At 37.1% G+C, this 17,107-nt stretch overlaps 2 protein-coding genes and 1 long non-coding RNA gene across 8 annotated transcripts in view; 1 reads left to right on the forward strand and 2 right to left on the reverse strand.

The window, feature by feature from the left end:
- Positions 1 to 525: 525 nt before the first annotated feature.
- LOC105380632 (zinc finger protein 431) lies at positions 526 to 6,071 on the reverse strand. Its single transcript, XM_048629723.1, has 9 exons — positions 5,711 to 6,071; positions 4,886 to 5,196; positions 4,349 to 4,448; positions 3,895 to 4,014; positions 3,008 to 3,153; positions 2,918 to 2,970; positions 2,384 to 2,507; positions 1,791 to 1,847; positions 526 to 1,534 (listed from the first exon to the last, which is right to left on the reverse strand). The coding sequence occupies exons 1-9, from the start codon at positions 5,879 to 5,881 to the stop codon at positions 1,333 to 1,335; spliced, it is 1,284 nt and encodes a 427-aa protein (XP_048485680.1). The 5' UTR covers positions 5,882 to 6,071; the 3' UTR covers positions 526 to 1,332.
- Positions 6,072 to 7,105: 1,034 nt separating this feature from the next.
- Positions 7,106 to 7,877, reverse strand: LOC125490545. Its single transcript, XR_007267735.1, has 2 exons — positions 7,768 to 7,877; positions 7,106 to 7,610 (listed from the first exon to the last, which is right to left on the reverse strand). It is a non-coding gene; the product is annotated as an uncharacterized LOC125490545 (long non-coding RNA).
- Positions 7,878 to 8,886: 1,009 nt separating this feature from the next.
- The window catches only part of LOC105380677 (ATP-citrate synthase), a 48,290-nt gene continuing 40,069 nt past the window's right edge, over positions 8,887 to 17,107 (forward strand). For 4 of the 6 annotated variants that reach the window (XM_048629813.1, XM_048629815.1, XM_048629814.1 and 1 more), the window contains exon 1: positions 16,203 to 16,377. The gene's annotated coding sequence lies outside the window, so the exon portion shown is untranslated. Of the gene's footprint in view, positions 9,047 to 16,201; positions 16,378 to 17,107 lie in introns of those variants that run through there. The other 2 variants (XM_048629816.1, XM_048629818.1) reach the window with 2 other exon arrangements.

The raw sequence follows: 17,107 nt of genomic DNA on the forward strand, positions 1-17,107 counted from the left end.
GAGCCCTATATCCCTGATTATGGATTCCAGCTGCCGCTACACGGGTTCGTCATCGACGAATAAGAACGTCACTATATCGCGATTCGTCATAAATATGGCACATTGATTGGTGGAACGTGCGAACGAGTTTATCGACGTCGATAACGAACCCGTGTAGCGGCCGCAGGTCCTGCCGATGATAAGCAAAAGAGGGTGCTAGGCGCATCCTTCTTGATTTCCCTGCATTCGGGACCTGATGACCAAGGTATACAACCGAAGCTTCCTGCCATTGATAGCGTTCGCGTTGATTGATGAAGAAATGAAGTAGCTATGTACTGGATAGTTAAATAAGTAATATGTTTTTAACTAAATTCTTCAATTTATTATAAAAATGTTTTAGGCCCTGTTCCACAATGTCTGGTTAGTGGCTACTTGTGAGATAAAATACAAGCTGTCACTCTCTGTTATTATATTTTTGACAGTGACAGCATGTATTTTATCTCATAAGTAGCCACTAACCAGACATTGTGGAACAGGGCCTTAGTTAATTAATAAAATTTTAATAATATTTCCTACATAAAAGTGGCCATTAAAACTAAACATAACAAGATATTGCCTTAATTTCACATAAATCACAGTAAACAATCTTAATTATATATTCTAAATATGAATAGCTATAATCTTACTTTAATAAAATTATATTATATCTTCTATAAATAGTTTAACCATATAAACCCTTTTTATAAAACGTATACCAGCATAGTAGCGGGAAAGAACCGATTTTAGTTCAGATAATTATGTATTTATATCCGTCTAAAGGCGGTTCTAAACCAGAACTATTTTAAGTCTTAATTTTATAATAAGGGGCTCTATAATAAATAGATCATCGATACTATTTGGGCAATGAAATAGTATCGACAAAGTAATCCTTTATTCGACACCTGGCGATCCAGTTGCGGCTGTACTCGTTCTATTCATGAGGCCATCCATTTCGAAGTTTAACCAGCTTTTGGATTCTACGGCCTTATGGGTCCCTGGTCCATGCCTCCTTCGCCTCGTAAAGGATCAGAGCTCTGTCTATGATGACTCGCTTCATCCTGACCATTTCTCTGGCTGCTCTTGTCATTTCTTCTTCTCTGAGCTGTTTCTGTTTCTAGAGTCAGATGGTGATAGGACCATTTCGTAAAGGTTTGATTGTTCACCCTTATTTCTCGTTTGAGAAAGTATCTGCATGAATTATACCAATATAAGTTTTATGAATCCACAAATGTAACGTTTTTAAAATACCCTATATAGACCTAATAATAAAAACCAACAATAAATGTATGATACATCCAAAACAGTTACGTTACATTACGCTACATTTTCTGTAGCCATTTCATTACTATGAGTTGCGATATCAATCTTTTCCGCTAACAATTCTTGTCCGATGACATAGTTGGTTTTCTTCCGACCCGGCCTTGGTTTCGGCACCTCTATGCCGTGTTGCTTCTGTAGATGCTTCTTCCAGTAATAGCGACGGGAGAACAACGAGTGGCATACGTCGCAGGCGTATCTGGAAATGGTAATTATTGTTTTTTACACTTATCAATATTCTTGTTATAACGATTGATACCAGACAATGTTGGAAAATATATCTCTTTTGGTGTAGATGGTAAATAACGGGGGACCCAATACTGATCCCTGAGGTACGCCTGGTTTAAAATTGAAGTTTTCTTTCTTTGGATGACGTATTTAAATATAGACTAAAATGTATATTTTCTAATAGCAATTTAAGCGTTATTTTCAATACAGTAATTAATTTTAGTTACCTTTTAATGTCATTGTGTGAGTCCAGATGCCGTTGAAGCTTTGCGTTCTCGAAGAACCTGTGTAAGTACAAATCATCGCTCAAAAAACTGTTATAGATTTAGCATGGGGCCTACTATTTATCATCACACCTAACCTTCGAGGCCGAGGATAAAGAGAGTCCACAAATAGTGGCATTGATTTATCACATCTTCGGGAATGAACTGTCAGTGCGTGCTACTTCAACGCTCTACCTCATCGCTATCGACTGTCACCGATAAACCCGTGAAGGTCCGCTGGGCAGATATTATTTTCTAACTGATACTTCAAAAATCTTACTACCAAATGGTCCTGGGCCCATAACCTGTTGGGTTTTATAAGTAAAACCAGTGGATTAAAAAGGATCGTAAAGATATATTGAAGAATAGTTTTCACACGACACAGGAAGGTATTGGTGGAAGTACGAAGTGACTTTTCTATTAACAAAATAATCTACAATAGACAATAGAAAAACTAAACTGTTGGTTGAGTTTACAAACTCCTTTCAACAATTTATAATCCCTAAACATCCTTATTTTGGTCAACTCGCCTGTACCGGACTGTACTATTAGCTCACCTGTGTCCACAGATGTGGCAGCGGTGGTTCTTCAGTGAGTGGTGGCTGCGACGGATGTGGCTCGTCAGGTTTGAGGATGTGAAGTAAGAGTTTGTGCAGAACTCGCATTGGTACTGCTTTATACCTGTAAGGAAAAGCTACAGAATCAGAATCAGTCAGATTAGATGGCGATGGATGGCTCTGTGGTTAATGACTCTGCTGAGAGTATCGGGTTCGATCCATTTGGGGCAGATTTGTCTACAATTGGGTGTTAAATGTTGGTTGAGATTATTGCAATAACCCTTAGTTTTGGAGGCAGGAGGCCCATTTAATCATTAACATGCACTTTATTTTTATTTATTCAGATTAGAACCTAAAACAATTTATTAGTATATCTGCAGTTAGCTTACCCCTTTAGGGACCCATTCACTAGCATCCCTAGCACCAGGGAGGTCACTATACAAAAGTGCCGATTACATGACAACTCTTGTTCGTTCGATTTCTATAGTGAACCCCCTGGACGCAAGACGTGCACGATACTACCCGGGGACTCACCGGTGTGTATGGCGACGTGCTTCACCAGGTCGTGCTTGTTCCACGTGACGTAGCTACACTACAGACTGCACCGCCTACCCGTCTAGAGACTCACCGGTGTGTATGGCGACGTGTTTCACTAGGTCGTGCTTGTTCCACGTGACGTACAGGCAGTGAGCGCAGGCGAAGCGCGGGGGCAGGTGCGAGCGAATGTGGCTGTAGTGGGAGGCGCGGTGCGCGAATACTTTGCCGCATATCTGAGGGACAAGTTATTTTTTTACATTTCTATGGGGTATCGGTAAAAGGTAGTGTAGTAAGGATGGATATCTTTTTGGATATATTTGAATGTCCATGTATCAATCCTAACTTCCTAACTAATATTATAAATGCGAAAGTAACTGTGTCTGTCTGTTATTCTTTCACGCCAAAAGTACTGAACGGATTTGAATGAAATTTGGTATACATATGGTCTACACCCTGAGAAAGAACATAGGCTACTTTTTATCACGGAATTCCCACGGGAAAACTTTTTAAGGCGAAGTGAAGCTTGCGGGAACAGCTAGTTAACAATAATTAGGACGAAACGCACATGCATATTCTCAGTGAATGTGAGGCCATCATTCACAAGTTAAACAGAATCTTGGGTGGCTACAAATTGCCCCCATAGATGTCAGGTCTCTCCCTCCCGGTAAGATTGTCACGTTTATATTATAAAAGACCTGGAGAGTGAGATTTGACTCAGCCAGGCAGTCACAATACTCACAACAGATCGTTTAGCAGCACATGCTGCCTTTTTGACGCTCTCTACAGAAATCTTTGTTTCGTTTACTTTGTATTGTTTTATTTTCTGTATTTTGTTGTTGTTTTGTATCATTTTCTGTTTTCATATTTATGTAGATGTTGCAAACATTTATTTTAGTAAGTATGTAAGTAAGCTATTTTATAAAAAATCCGCCTATTTTTCATTGTCTCTAGTAAGTATACATATAAGGACTCACCTCACAGATCCAGTTGTCCCCGACATGCACCTGCTTCTTGTGCAGGTCTGACTGCTGCTTGGTGCTGAACTGCAGCTGGCACGGCTCGCAGAACAGACGCCGGTACTTCGTGGACTTTAGCTGGAGGGGAGATGGGTCAAATATACTTCTTCAACCCTGCTTAGGTTGCTTGCATGCTTAGCTATTATTTTTTATTTTATTTATTAGAGTTATTCTAGAGTTTGCTACCACGATCAAAGGATTAGCTATTCAGAATAGGGCTCTTAGTACAGGTTACCAAGCTTTGTGGACTTCAAGTGAAGCAAAGAAAGGTAAATTTTACTTGTATTCTTTGCTCTATGAGCTGTGTATGAAACGCACATATAGGTCCATACCTTCTTAGCTATAGGAAACAGACATTTAACATTATTATAATTTTTAACTACTTTTTAATTACAAAGCATCTTTAACTAACCTTTGCCTCATTTCCTTCACTTTTCTTTTTGAATTTCTGATACCCTTCTTCTTTACCCTTCTTGGTTGGTTCTGTATCTGATTCCAGTTCTGTTTTTAAACTAGAATTGTACAATTTGGTTATTATTGTATAAAATACCCAAAAAATAAAATCCTAGACAGTTTAATATGATAACAAATAAGCTTACACCCCCATAGAGATAAGAATATAATGATACATGATGTATACAGATTGGAAAAAGACACCTATACATTTCAGATTTCTGTTGTTACATTTTACATTACCCATAATTATGTATAGGTACTAACATTATCATTTATAAGTAACACAATGAATCGGAAAAAGACACCTATACATTTCAGATTTCTGTTGCTATATTTTACATTACCCATAATTATGTATTGGTACTAACTACTAACATTATCTTTTATAAGTAACACAATGAATCATAACACCCAACTTTTTTGGTTAGAACTTTATAATACAAACTATTTAAATAAATACATTAGATGGAAGAAGCACATAAGGTATACACACCATTCAACTTTTTTCTTTTTCCTTTTAGTTTTAACAGCATTATGTGAAAGTACTGCTTCTAAAATTTCATCTTTTATCTCCGCTTTGGTCTCACTTGTGGAGTCTTTATTATCCTCGAAATCTCCATCAAATGAAGATTCAAAAGTTATGTCGTCTTCAGTAGTAGGCTCTACTTTCACTTTAGTTTCTAGTAAAAGCTTCCTGAAGGTTTCATCGGAGGTTAAACATACTGATTTGAATCTGTGGGCTATGTTCAAGTCACTGAGGCAATTGTCACAGATTTGAGATGGCAAACCATCATTGATGTCCAACTGAAATGGATTTATAAATATTATTTACTTCAATATAATTCTCTCAATAAGATTGAGAAAAAGCTATGTAGACCATTTAAAGAACAAGGCAAAGGTTGTGTTGGGTCAAGAAATGAAGGAACTGGCTTGTGACTTGTGACAGACCTTTGTGGCAGGAACCACACCAACAAGAGCAAGGCTCTTAAATTTAAGAAGATAATTGAATTGTATTTTCTATTGTTCTAAAGTTTGCTGATAGTCTAAAATTATTTAGAAATTTACAAGATGGAGGACCAGGAATGGTTGTAAGGGTCTCTGGGAAAGGTCTATGTTCAACAGTGTATATTTTTTGACCATCTACACTCATAATAACACATATTTTTTGTTATCTACAGCCTTTGCATAGTTTACAATCTGAACTGTTGGAGATGTAGTCACAATGCAGTGCATTCTATGTTTTTATTATTATAATAACATGATTTTATGTTTCTGTAACATACAAATTTTAAAAGCTTTGCTTGATTTAAAATCTTACCTGCAAACCAGTACAGAATTGGATCATGTCTTTTATGCTAGTTTTTAAGGCTTTACTGAAAATGTTACTGAGCTGTGCTCCTCTGGCCATGCATATCCGACAGGCCTCTACCATATTACAGTGAGTTAGGCGATCCAAAGTGTCTTGGCTTATTTCTTTAGTGAGTTCCATTTCATATCAGAATCCAACTGGAATGCAGCTGTTTTTCAACATTAGACAAGATTTTCAATAACTAACATTGTCTAGGGGGTTTGTTACACAAAGACAGAATAAGATAAACACAGAATTATAGCTAGAATAACTAAATAAATAAAAGAAATTGGTAAAACATGAAAACGAAAACACAAACACGAAAGCGAATCCCGACAAATTGTCAAATTTGACAGATAGTCAGATAGCAATTTTTATTGAAGTTAGTGACAGCTGTCAACGTGACAACTGAGTGGTAATCTGTGGTCCGACATGAACCAACCTAGGTCCTTAAGGTGCCGACACACTAGCGGACGCGGCTTACGGACGCAGCTGTCAGCCGCGACGACTGATAGTGTGCACGGTCTTTTGAGATGCGCTTGCAGACGCTAGCCAGTAGGTATAAAAAGATAACATGATGTGAGGCGTGACGAACTTGTGATTATTTGCAAGGAACATAAGTAAGTAAGTGATAAGGCCCCAACACACTAGCGGACGCGTCTTACAGACGCGGTTGTCAGCCGCGACTGATAAGTGTGCACGGTCTTTTGGGACAGTTCGTGCCAGATCGTTCTCGGTCGTCTGAAAGCTGAAGGTCAGTCCAAGGTTACTACCGCGACTTACGTCCGATAGTTTGAACAGCTAGTCCGCTAGTGTGTCGGCACCTTTACACTCCGGTCTACAACATACTTGTCCATACTAAAATACTTCTTGGTACAGTCAAGTGCAATTAATCCTGATCCCCTATATAGCTATAACTACAACCCTCCCACATAGGCGCCACCTATGTAAAATAACCTTGAACTACATACACCTTGTTTCGTTACTAAGACTTCTGTATGTGTGTTAAAATATGGCGCTAAATATCGACTTTTATTAATTTAAGCGCCATCTTAAATCAAATATTGGAACTAGCTTCATAAAGTTCATGCCAGAATGTTAAAACCTGTGCTGTTCACTTTTAACTATTGCAAGCCAGCTCAGTGTGATACGAAGTGATTGCATTTTTCACCAGTTTAACTACTTGACGGTGTGGTGTAATCGTTAAGGTATTCGGCTTTCAATATGGAGGTTCAGAGTTCAAATCTCTGGGAGGTGTGACTTTTAAAATTTATTTTTATGTTTTACTTTGTTAATCATTATAGATAGGTTATTTTAGACTATCTTTATCAATATGAACAGGAAATAAAATAAAAACATAATATATAAGAAAAAGAACTTTATTTCACTAAACAAGTAAATATTATTAGTCTGTATGCAGAATAATTATGAACAAAAGTAAACAAATTCAAAAATTGTAGAATTACAACAATGAGAACCAACATGTTACTAAATTTCACAATTTACATCTCTTGTTGTTTTCTACAATTAAATTATAAATAAGCAACAATTTTATTACTAAGTAGTTACTTATTAATATGTAATCAATTATCTTAACAGTATGAACAAATAATTATCTTACTACTAAATAAATTTTACTCATTTTTAAACTGGGGACCCGTTAAATACCTACTAAACGTATAATAACATAGTTATAATGTTCCATTTCTTCTTTGCGAGTTGTGCTGTTATCGTGTAGAAGATATTTCTCACGCAATGCAAACAGCAACCATAATATCATCCTTAAAATTCTCAAATTAAATCTTGTCATGCGTTAGCTATTTTATAACAGTTCTTCAGGGCCCATTATAGGACATCCATCTTCGGTAACCTTTAAAAACAATAATTTGATCATGCCTTAATGAATATAATAATTGTGACATTATTACTATAGCGTAAAAAGTATATTATGATAATCTATAAGTAAAATAAATGAAAGCCAATAATATATAAAGTAACCAATAAAATTATAAAGAGAAAATACGAACCCAATGTTGTCCTGGCACTTAACTCAATTAATAATGATGACCTTGTTAATAAATTCGTTTGTCATCGTTACAAATCAATAATTTTGATTATATTATAGGTATAAATATAAATCAGATCAACCAGATGGAATTAACAAAACCCATCTCAATGCAACAAAACATTCTCTTCAAGTCTACAATTTCAAATGAGAAATAAATTCAAAATACCCTCTGCGCTTATAATATTTCATATTGTAAACAATTATCACTATTCACTACATAGACTAATACTTTTGCTAATGAACCGCAACATATTCACTATTTTGCAAACGAGTTCAATAAGCTTCGTGGCGTAGCGGGCAAATGGTTGGTTTGCGAATAATTGGGCCGCGGGTTCGAGCCCAGATGAAAAACAAAAATAATTTAAATTTTGTATTTCATAATATTATTGTTCTATGAATTCGTTAGTTTGTGTAAATGATGGATATTATCTAAAATCTAAATGATGGATATAAATAGGAGAATAGTAAAATAGTTCTGTGTCTGTCTATAGACACGAGCACTACCGCAACATACGTCACACCGACAAATTGGCTTTGCGTAGTTTGAATTTCTATTTGAAATGCAGGGGGTCAGGTTTTTCTGCACCTGACTGTACGAAGCATCCCTTCACACCACCACAGTCTTTCCATGCTGATCGACATAATATTCTTTTAGTTTTTCTTAGCATGAACATGAGTGTGAAAGGAAAGTGATCGTTTATCCCCTTGACTATTTGACAACTTTTGTATTTTTCTACAGTAAACATCAAATAACAAATACGAATATCCAAGCGTGGTACCAGCATAAAGGCAACGGTCGTCAGGGCGACAGCATTAAGGTCTTTTGGGACAGTTCGTGCCAGACCGCTCTCGGACGTCTGAAAGCTGAATGACAAAGATGTCTGAGAGCGATCTGGCACGAACTGTCCCAAAAGACCGTGCACACTATTAGTCGCGGCTGACAGCCGCATCCGTAAGCCGCGTCCGCTAGTGTGTAGGCGACTTAAGATTGATAGAAGGAACACAGACCATAACATTATCGATGTCGTGATGTACTGTGTGTAGGGTAAACGTCAAACTAGTCCATTGATGGCATTGATGACGTCACAAAATTTTGTTCAACGCGACGATATCGTCGTCTTCTCGGTAAATCTTTTCAATTTATTCTATCGGAAGTAATTATTATTTCTATTGTGATATTTTAGTTGTGCTCCATTGTGCCGCGCGCTTCAAGCAGCTGTGCGAGTCGCCGCGTTGAGGTGAGTTTTCACATAAAATTGCCAAGTCGGTTAACCCCACCGAATACCTATACCTATGTCCGATGAAAAATACTGTTTATCATGCAGATATATTCGATAAGGATTTGATTTCAATCGCGGTGTTACCGCTGATAGCGGCTATTTTGCTGTGATTTCTTTTAATGCGACTTAAGTACTTGAAATCGATTGCCTGTTACCGTTTTATTTTTCATCGTTTTACCGGTGGCATGTTTTTGTAGATAATTTGCTGTTCTCTTTTACTATCTTGATGAGTGTTTCTATGTACCTACATTCTACGCAAAAGTAGCGTTATAGAGGACTAATGTGATGAAATTAATCACATTAATCCATAGAAGGTAGGTGTAAGATATTCTTGTTTATAAATGAATTACACAATTAAATTACTAACTTTTGTCATCTAATAAATTGCCAAGTTCAAGAGTTAAAACTGGCTTCTACACATTTTATGATGTCTCTGTCCTAGTAATATTGTAAAAACTTTGGGATATCCACCAAAGACATCCTGGCCTGGTCCACTTCCTTGTTGGCAAAGCATTGTCATGGTTATTGTTGGTCTGCCTAGTAGGAATCGTATTGTCTCTATGTTATACTCAAAATTTTGCTCAAAAGACTTAACAGAGTACAACAATGCTTCAACTTTCACACTCTTTCATTTGTAAAGACACAATAAAATAAATAAAATAATGTATTTTTTTTAACTAACAACATTGACTGCATTCACATAATTGTATATAATTATGGGTATTTCTTAAAAAAAAAAAAATTAAACTTTTTTTATTTTTTTTTAATTTAATGTTATTGGAAAGTGTATTGAAAATAATGAATTTTAATATCTTCAATCGAGCTTAACAGGCTTTGCAAGGGGTAGAAAATGAGGTGTGAAAGTATGGTTGTGACAATTTAAATTCCTTGTTTAAAATTCGACTTTATGACTGATGGCGTAAATCTCATTTTCAATATTCCAAATCAAAGTTTTCACAGAAATAAAATTAAAGTTTGTGCCTTCAGAATAACTATATATTTTTTTTATTAGGTAGTTACGTCACATCCATGTTCGACATGGATGTGACATGTTAAAACATGTCACGACCATGGCCTCAGAAAGCTATGGCTGTGACTGCCATGGTTGTGACATTTTCGCACCGTGCCTGACATTATTTTAAAATTCGTCATTATTTTTGCAATCTGGGATACGGGCGTGAGCGTGTATGTATGTATGTATTTTGCAATTTGTTACTTTTATCTGTAAGTACATTGTTTAAGTTATAAATTACGAAAAACAAACTGACAATACAGTTGAGCTTACCTTATATAACTTGAACACGGTCTGGACAGGTTCAGAGTGTTAATTTATAAAATAAAACATTAAAAAAAATATTCATTTACACTCCACCATTCATGCCGGCCAAGAAAGGGTAGGTCATACAGTGTTGATATAGCAGAAAAATATATAGTTATAGCAGATACGTGTCGCAAACTCCTACCCTTTTTTCAAGTGTAAATATTTCGAGCCACGGCTGTGACAAAAAAACATCAGACAAACTTTACGAAAGGTTTTGGTTTAAACTTACTTAGCTAAACAACATGAAATATATGTATTGTGATAAGTTAATTGCATATAAAATGATTATATAATGATTTTTTGTCTGAAAAAGCACCAATTAATTCCAGAAAAATATTTTGTTGAGTAATTCGGTGAGCGGACATCGCACGGCTGTGACATTTTGGGGGGGATATTGATATCTATAAATACAAGGCTTATGTATTTTAATGCATAATTAACTTGCCTGTATGATAAAAAATATGATTTACTGTTTTAATTCATACCTAACAACTATGAGTGCTTCCAGCTAGCCGATTCTTACGTAAGACAGTATTTTTTATAAGAATAAGAAATACCCTTATGTGTCTAAAACAATGTTTACTCCTGCTCAATAAGGTTAAAAAATGATTTTGGAAATTGATATGGCTCGCAACCTATCACGTGAGTACAAATGTGCTGCGAAAAGTGGGTGGCTCACTTGTGAGCCATCTCTGACTACCCCTTCGGGGATTACAGTTGTGCATATGTATGTATGTATTCGAAAATTGCATTCATTATCAGCCACCATCCTACAGTATGTTTGCCTAGCAGTGGGCTTGTACAGCATACAACAGCATGCAAATAAATCTCAATGACTTAGTAGTTACTTACTGTATTAACCATACTAAGATTTTTTAAATTAAAAGTTTTAAGTGCCAAAGTTCAAAACACAACTGTTCATAGTATACCTATATACATACTGTTTGCAAAACCATTGAAAAAAATCAGTGAAATAAAGTTTTTATATTCCTTATTTTATTAAACTCTACCTGGGCGGAAACTGAATTATTGTACTTATTGTTTAGACTGATCAGTTTTAGACCCTCTTAAGTCTTATGGGTGTGTATCTTCAAATGTTTCACCCTGTATAAGTTTGGTTGTTTTGGCATACACACAGAAACATATCAAATTTATATCAAAATCAAATTATGTATATCAAAACATCAGTAGAGCTATGTTTTTCAAAACTCAGTTCTAGTTAAGATAAATAAACCCTGAATCTAGACTTAATCGTGACCTAAGATACTGGAATTCCTACACAACTACAACTGTGACATTCCTTCTTGGTTTGAGGTCAAATATTGTAATAAACATTATCTTATGTTATGGGACAGTTTATTGATTTGATCTTTATAGCTTTTAAGCATTTATCATTGTAATTTGCGCGTCAGAGTCGCCACCTAGCGGAATTCGTGCCTAACTACCTCAGGGCTAGTAGCACGGGGCGCATTTAAGGCGTGACATAAGTTTTGCATGGCGCTCACTTACATCGCGCAGCCTCAAGAGCGAGCGCGAAGGAGAACCTTTGTCACGTCTTAAATGCGCCCTGTACTAGCCCTTCAGGGCCATACAAATTCATGTATACTTCCCTCTGGTCAAATGGTGAAGATAATCCCCAATTTATTGATATCTAAATAAACCTTGTCAAAGACTCAAGGTTCTATTTCCCACAGGAAAAAAATTAGCTCTCTTTTCTGGGTCGGTCTGTGTGAATGGACCCTTGGGCCCACAGATATACACTCACGGGCAATGAAAAAGTTCCACTCACAAAATGCCGACACCAAACAACCCGTTTTTTTTTCAAACATTTAATGAATAATTCGAACAAAATATTACCGTTTTTAGTTGGTAATATCCTGATGCTCTGTTAAATGTACTTCAATGTTGCAGAAGGCGTCATTAAGCTAGTATTTTCCGTTTAGGAGTACTTAATTTGTCACTGTTATAAAATAGTAATATAGCTGCTAAGTACTTATTATTTGTTTAGCTACGTAACCTACACAATATAATACAAAAATATTTAACTATAACTACAACTATTGTATAACTTTCAACAACTTGCATGCGCAAAAAATGTAAATATTATTATTTAAGGACTAACATAGATACTTAAGTTAATTAATTAACATCTCATTTTAAGTGAACAAATGTATATTATGTTCTTATGAGAATAAACGTTTAAACCTAAACCTAAACCTAATTTGGTGCTTTTCTCAGTGGAACCTTTTCATTGCCCGTGAGTGCCCTTTTCATGTACAACATGAATGCAACAAATATTTGATATAAAAATCAAATCTCTCCTCACCCTACACTTCACCCAATCTTGGAAGTCGGTCGCGACCTATTGATCCAAACTGCTAAAGGTCATTTGAAGGAAATTGAGATATCCACGCACAGAAAAACAAATAACAATGTTATAATATAAAAGAGGAATTTATTATAACATTTACATATGCTTCTATTTAATTAAAAGAACCGAAAAATCGAGTTTTAAAAAGTATGAAATTATAAAATTATACACTCGTGAGCAATGAAAAAGTTCTGTCTTTTAACTTTTCTACCAGCCCGTCTAGTACTAGGTTTGATAGTTCGTCGAAAACTATAAAAGTTTCAGTTTTCTTACATACAAAGTGGTGCTTCTAGCGGAAACTATCATGAAACTTTTGACAGATAATGTATGCAGTGACAGAAGAAAACCATTTTTTTCCTTTACGTAAATTGCAAAACCCGTATACTAGAGGCCTAGTACAAAGATTAAGTTTTCAGGTATACAAGTGGGTAGTCGCGTGACCACGGCGGGTCAACCGTCAGGCTGATCAGCTGATGACTGTCACGACATTGCCTAAACGTTCTCCCGCCGCTTATCGCACAAACACGCCACTGCCACTAATATTTACATTTAAAATACATTCGGCACCAAATATGGCCACCGAATTTTTTACTTTATGCGATTAGCCTAAGGTCCAAAACTGCCACTAATATATTTATATTTAAAAACATTCGGCAGCAAAAGGAGGGTTACTCTATACTGACGAAAAACGAACGAAAGAGAGCTGTCGTGCAATTTACACGTTTAATACATCGAGATAGAGACGTGGCTAGAGCGTAGCACCGCTCCGAAACTGGTTTTACGACATTTATAGTGACCTCTCTGTATCTTTCTCCGATAGCGAGAAATATTCTGCCTATACTCGTAATCCAATATGCAAAGTGAAATTTGCGTGATCAAGATCCTAGTGTGGTACGTTGCTATAGATGCGTTTCATATCCGCTAATCACATCATAGCGCTGATGGCAACGCATTCCTTACATGTCGTCACGGCATAGCTGCATACCGGTGTAAAGGTAGCCTAAAACTGGTGGTGTGAATTTTTCCATCCCAAGACAACCACAGTCCACACGATCACTGCAGGACATAAGGCCATGATCGGAGGGTTATTGTTATAATCTTCACTCTCTCCATGGTTCTAGATTTTCATTAAATTTTTTTTCGAAATGCGACGGTCATCGTGTCACATTAAGCCAGTTTGAAAGTTTAAAAATTGAAACTGACCATCTCAATCTGTCTGAATCCTGCTTTCTGTACAAGCTGTCGCGCGTCGTGGCAACCGGTCTGGTCTAACTGTGTTTTAACAGTTGTTCTCATTCATTAATTAAATTAGGAAAATCAATCTTTAATCTTCAATCAGAGCAGCTACTACCATCACTGAAACTTTTATTTTTTTATTTAACCTATTGTGACCCTGGGCAAAGGTTTCCCCGGGGTTTCGACCTTCCTTGTTAATGGCCTCCTCATTGCAGTTCCATCAATAGGGCGTCCTGGTCATCCCGCATTCTGACGTAACTTGTATGGATCTGAAAGATTTTTAAGAGATAATCGATGCTGCTTAAGGATTGTTGGTTACTAATACGTCGCTGGTGGTACGGTAGTCCTCTAAATCAAATAAGAAATGAACGAGAATTGTCACGCAATCGGCACGCTTAATACAACGAGATAGAGCCGGGGTTAGTACAGCGTTCCGAAGCTTAAGGGCAGATTTCAATGATCAGATAAATGTTATCAGTGGAATAAAACAGATCAGATCACATGCAACAGCATTAGAATTATTCCTCAGATAGCTTTTATCTGACTATTGAAAAATCAGCCCTAAGAGAAGTAAAACTGCAGCGCTATCCACGACTCCATCTCTTTGCATTAATCGTGCTGATTGCGTGACAATTCCTGTTCTTTCGTCGCCGTGACCCCCCAGGTCTCGGTCCCATTTCACACACAAGAAATGTATCCACGAATCCACCTTGCCTCTCAACACTCCGTTCTGGCTAGTTCGCGTGGCCCGATCTGACCCGAGGCAGATACGGCGACCCCAGATACGGCAATGTCGCGCCAATGACACGGTGTCCTCTGCGGGTCGGTTTACGCAATCGGTGGGACCTTTCTCTTCCGTGCTTACAGATTCAAGGGCGAAATTAGGGATTAACGTGCCCCAATTATTGACCTAATCGTCTGTTAGGGCCTGTTTCACTTCACTATGTCTGGATAGTGGCTACCTGTGGGATAAAAGACATCACTCTCGGTTAAATTATGTTGTAGACAGTGGCAGCAAGTCTTATCCCACAGGTAGCCATTATCCAGACATTGTGTAACAGCCCCTAAGTGTTATGTGATCGGGTTGCTTAGGGTTTAGGTTTTATCACAAATGACATCTCTAGTTTAGGGTAAACTTCACGTATTTGGTGTGATAGCGGTATATTTTGTTTTTCGCTGAAATATTTACGGCTTTCTTGACAACACAAGTGATGTTTTGATCTATTCCCTTCAAATCGCGTGTTTGTGTTTATTATGTATATTCGAAACCATGTTTTTATTCCAAAATTTTCGCAGCTCATGACATGACAAACGGAGACTCCGACAAAGCCTCAAACTATATAATTATAGCAAACAATACCTTTTGTATGAATTGAAACTTTTCATGAGCGCAAACATTAACTGTAATTACTATGCGACATGTGAATGCCATTCTGTCTACCTGAATGAAACTAGACAACACTATACTTTCACATTTACATGCACACTTAATAATTTCATTGCATAATTTAGTCCTTTCGGTCACAGGTCATACCTATCTGTTTTCAAATAACACCGTCTGTTCTGGCTTAGATTTTAACATTAGGCCCGTGGCTGCCTGCAAATCCTAATCAAATGGGTAACTTTAGGCCCCTCTCTCTTAAAATTGTATATTATTTATTTACTGCCTCCACTTTATCTTCTTCTTCAGCCCCTTAAAGCTCTATAAGCTTCCTCAATATTTCGCCAATTTTATGATCCTCTGTTTCGGTCGCCTTTCCCTGGTCACCACTCCGACACTGCCTTGGTCTAGCTTACATCTCCTCGACTTCCCTTACTAAATGACCTTTCTACTTCAGTTTCGTCATCTGTTTGCTGATATTTATCTTTGATTTCCTTTAACCATCTTGCAAATGTTTAGTTCTAGAAATATAGACCACAGAGAGATAAACAGAAAAAGTACAATCATAATAAATGACCGTGTTAATGCTAGAGGTACAGACAGAGGTACTAAATTAAACCACTTTGATAATTTATAAAACTTCTTACTAATGAAGATTCCCGTGAAGAGCAAAATTAACATTAGATAACGAGACGCGCGGCTGTCATTTGAAAGGCACCGATTGCGTGATTCCCTTTGCAAAATATCGATAAAAAAAACCGCGTGCGTTGATAACAGCCATGCACTTGTCATTCGCGTATACGAGCCGCTAGGTCGAGATTGCTGCGCGCGCGCACCCCGCTCGCCAGTCACAGTCAGTCCACCGCCGCCGCTCGAACCGAGCGGACGTGTCTCCCGCTAAAAAACTCGCAGTATCGCGTGTGATAGTGATTATTTCTGCTTATCCGTGCAGTGTTTAGGAGACACAGCGCCGTTTGGAAGTGAGTGCGCAAGGGTTTACTAGCTAATGTATTTATTAATTCGTTTATTTTGTATGCTAATGTCCAGGCTTAACCTGTCCTAAGCGAAAGTGTGACGGCGCTGAATAAACACGAGCTACATTCATTATTATGGAGTCTTGGAGTTTTGTTTTAAAATTTCTCTTTTTCAAAACTGGATTTTTGTATGGTTTTCTAATTGTCATCGCGCTCGGCTCCGGGTGCGAAGCGTGGGTCCGAGCCAAAATTATTTGCAATTATAATTGTTTGGTTACTTCATTACCTAATTTAGGCATTTTAAGTAGACACGGCTTTACGTCAGCCCGTGCGTTACGTCAAGCTTTCAAAATCATTACTTTTGCACTTAAATACAAGACAGGTTTTTTTTTACATATAATTGTCCAATAATCATTGTAAATCTTAATCCAGATTTATCAATTAACCAATAAAGTAAAAGCTAAACTCTAGATATCATCGCCATCATCAGCACTCCATATGACAGCCAATCGTTCAAAAACCATAAAAAAACGAATACTCACACCTAGTACTAATGTACTCCCTTGCGGGGTATGCAGAGGTGCATTATTGCTGCACCCAATTTTCGCCAGTATTATGTTAGTCCCAATGTAATAGGGGGCGGGCCTATTGCCATTTTACGGGCACATCCAAGACCCGAGAACAAATATCTGTGTTTAAACAAATATCTGCCCCAGCCGGGAATCGAACCCGGGAC

Source organism: Plutella xylostella, chromosome 24 (assembly GCF_932276165.1).
Source record: "Plutella xylostella chromosome 24, ilPluXylo3.1, whole genome shotgun sequence".
NCBI lineage: Eukaryota > Metazoa > Arthropoda > Insecta > Lepidoptera > Plutellidae > Plutella > Plutella xylostella.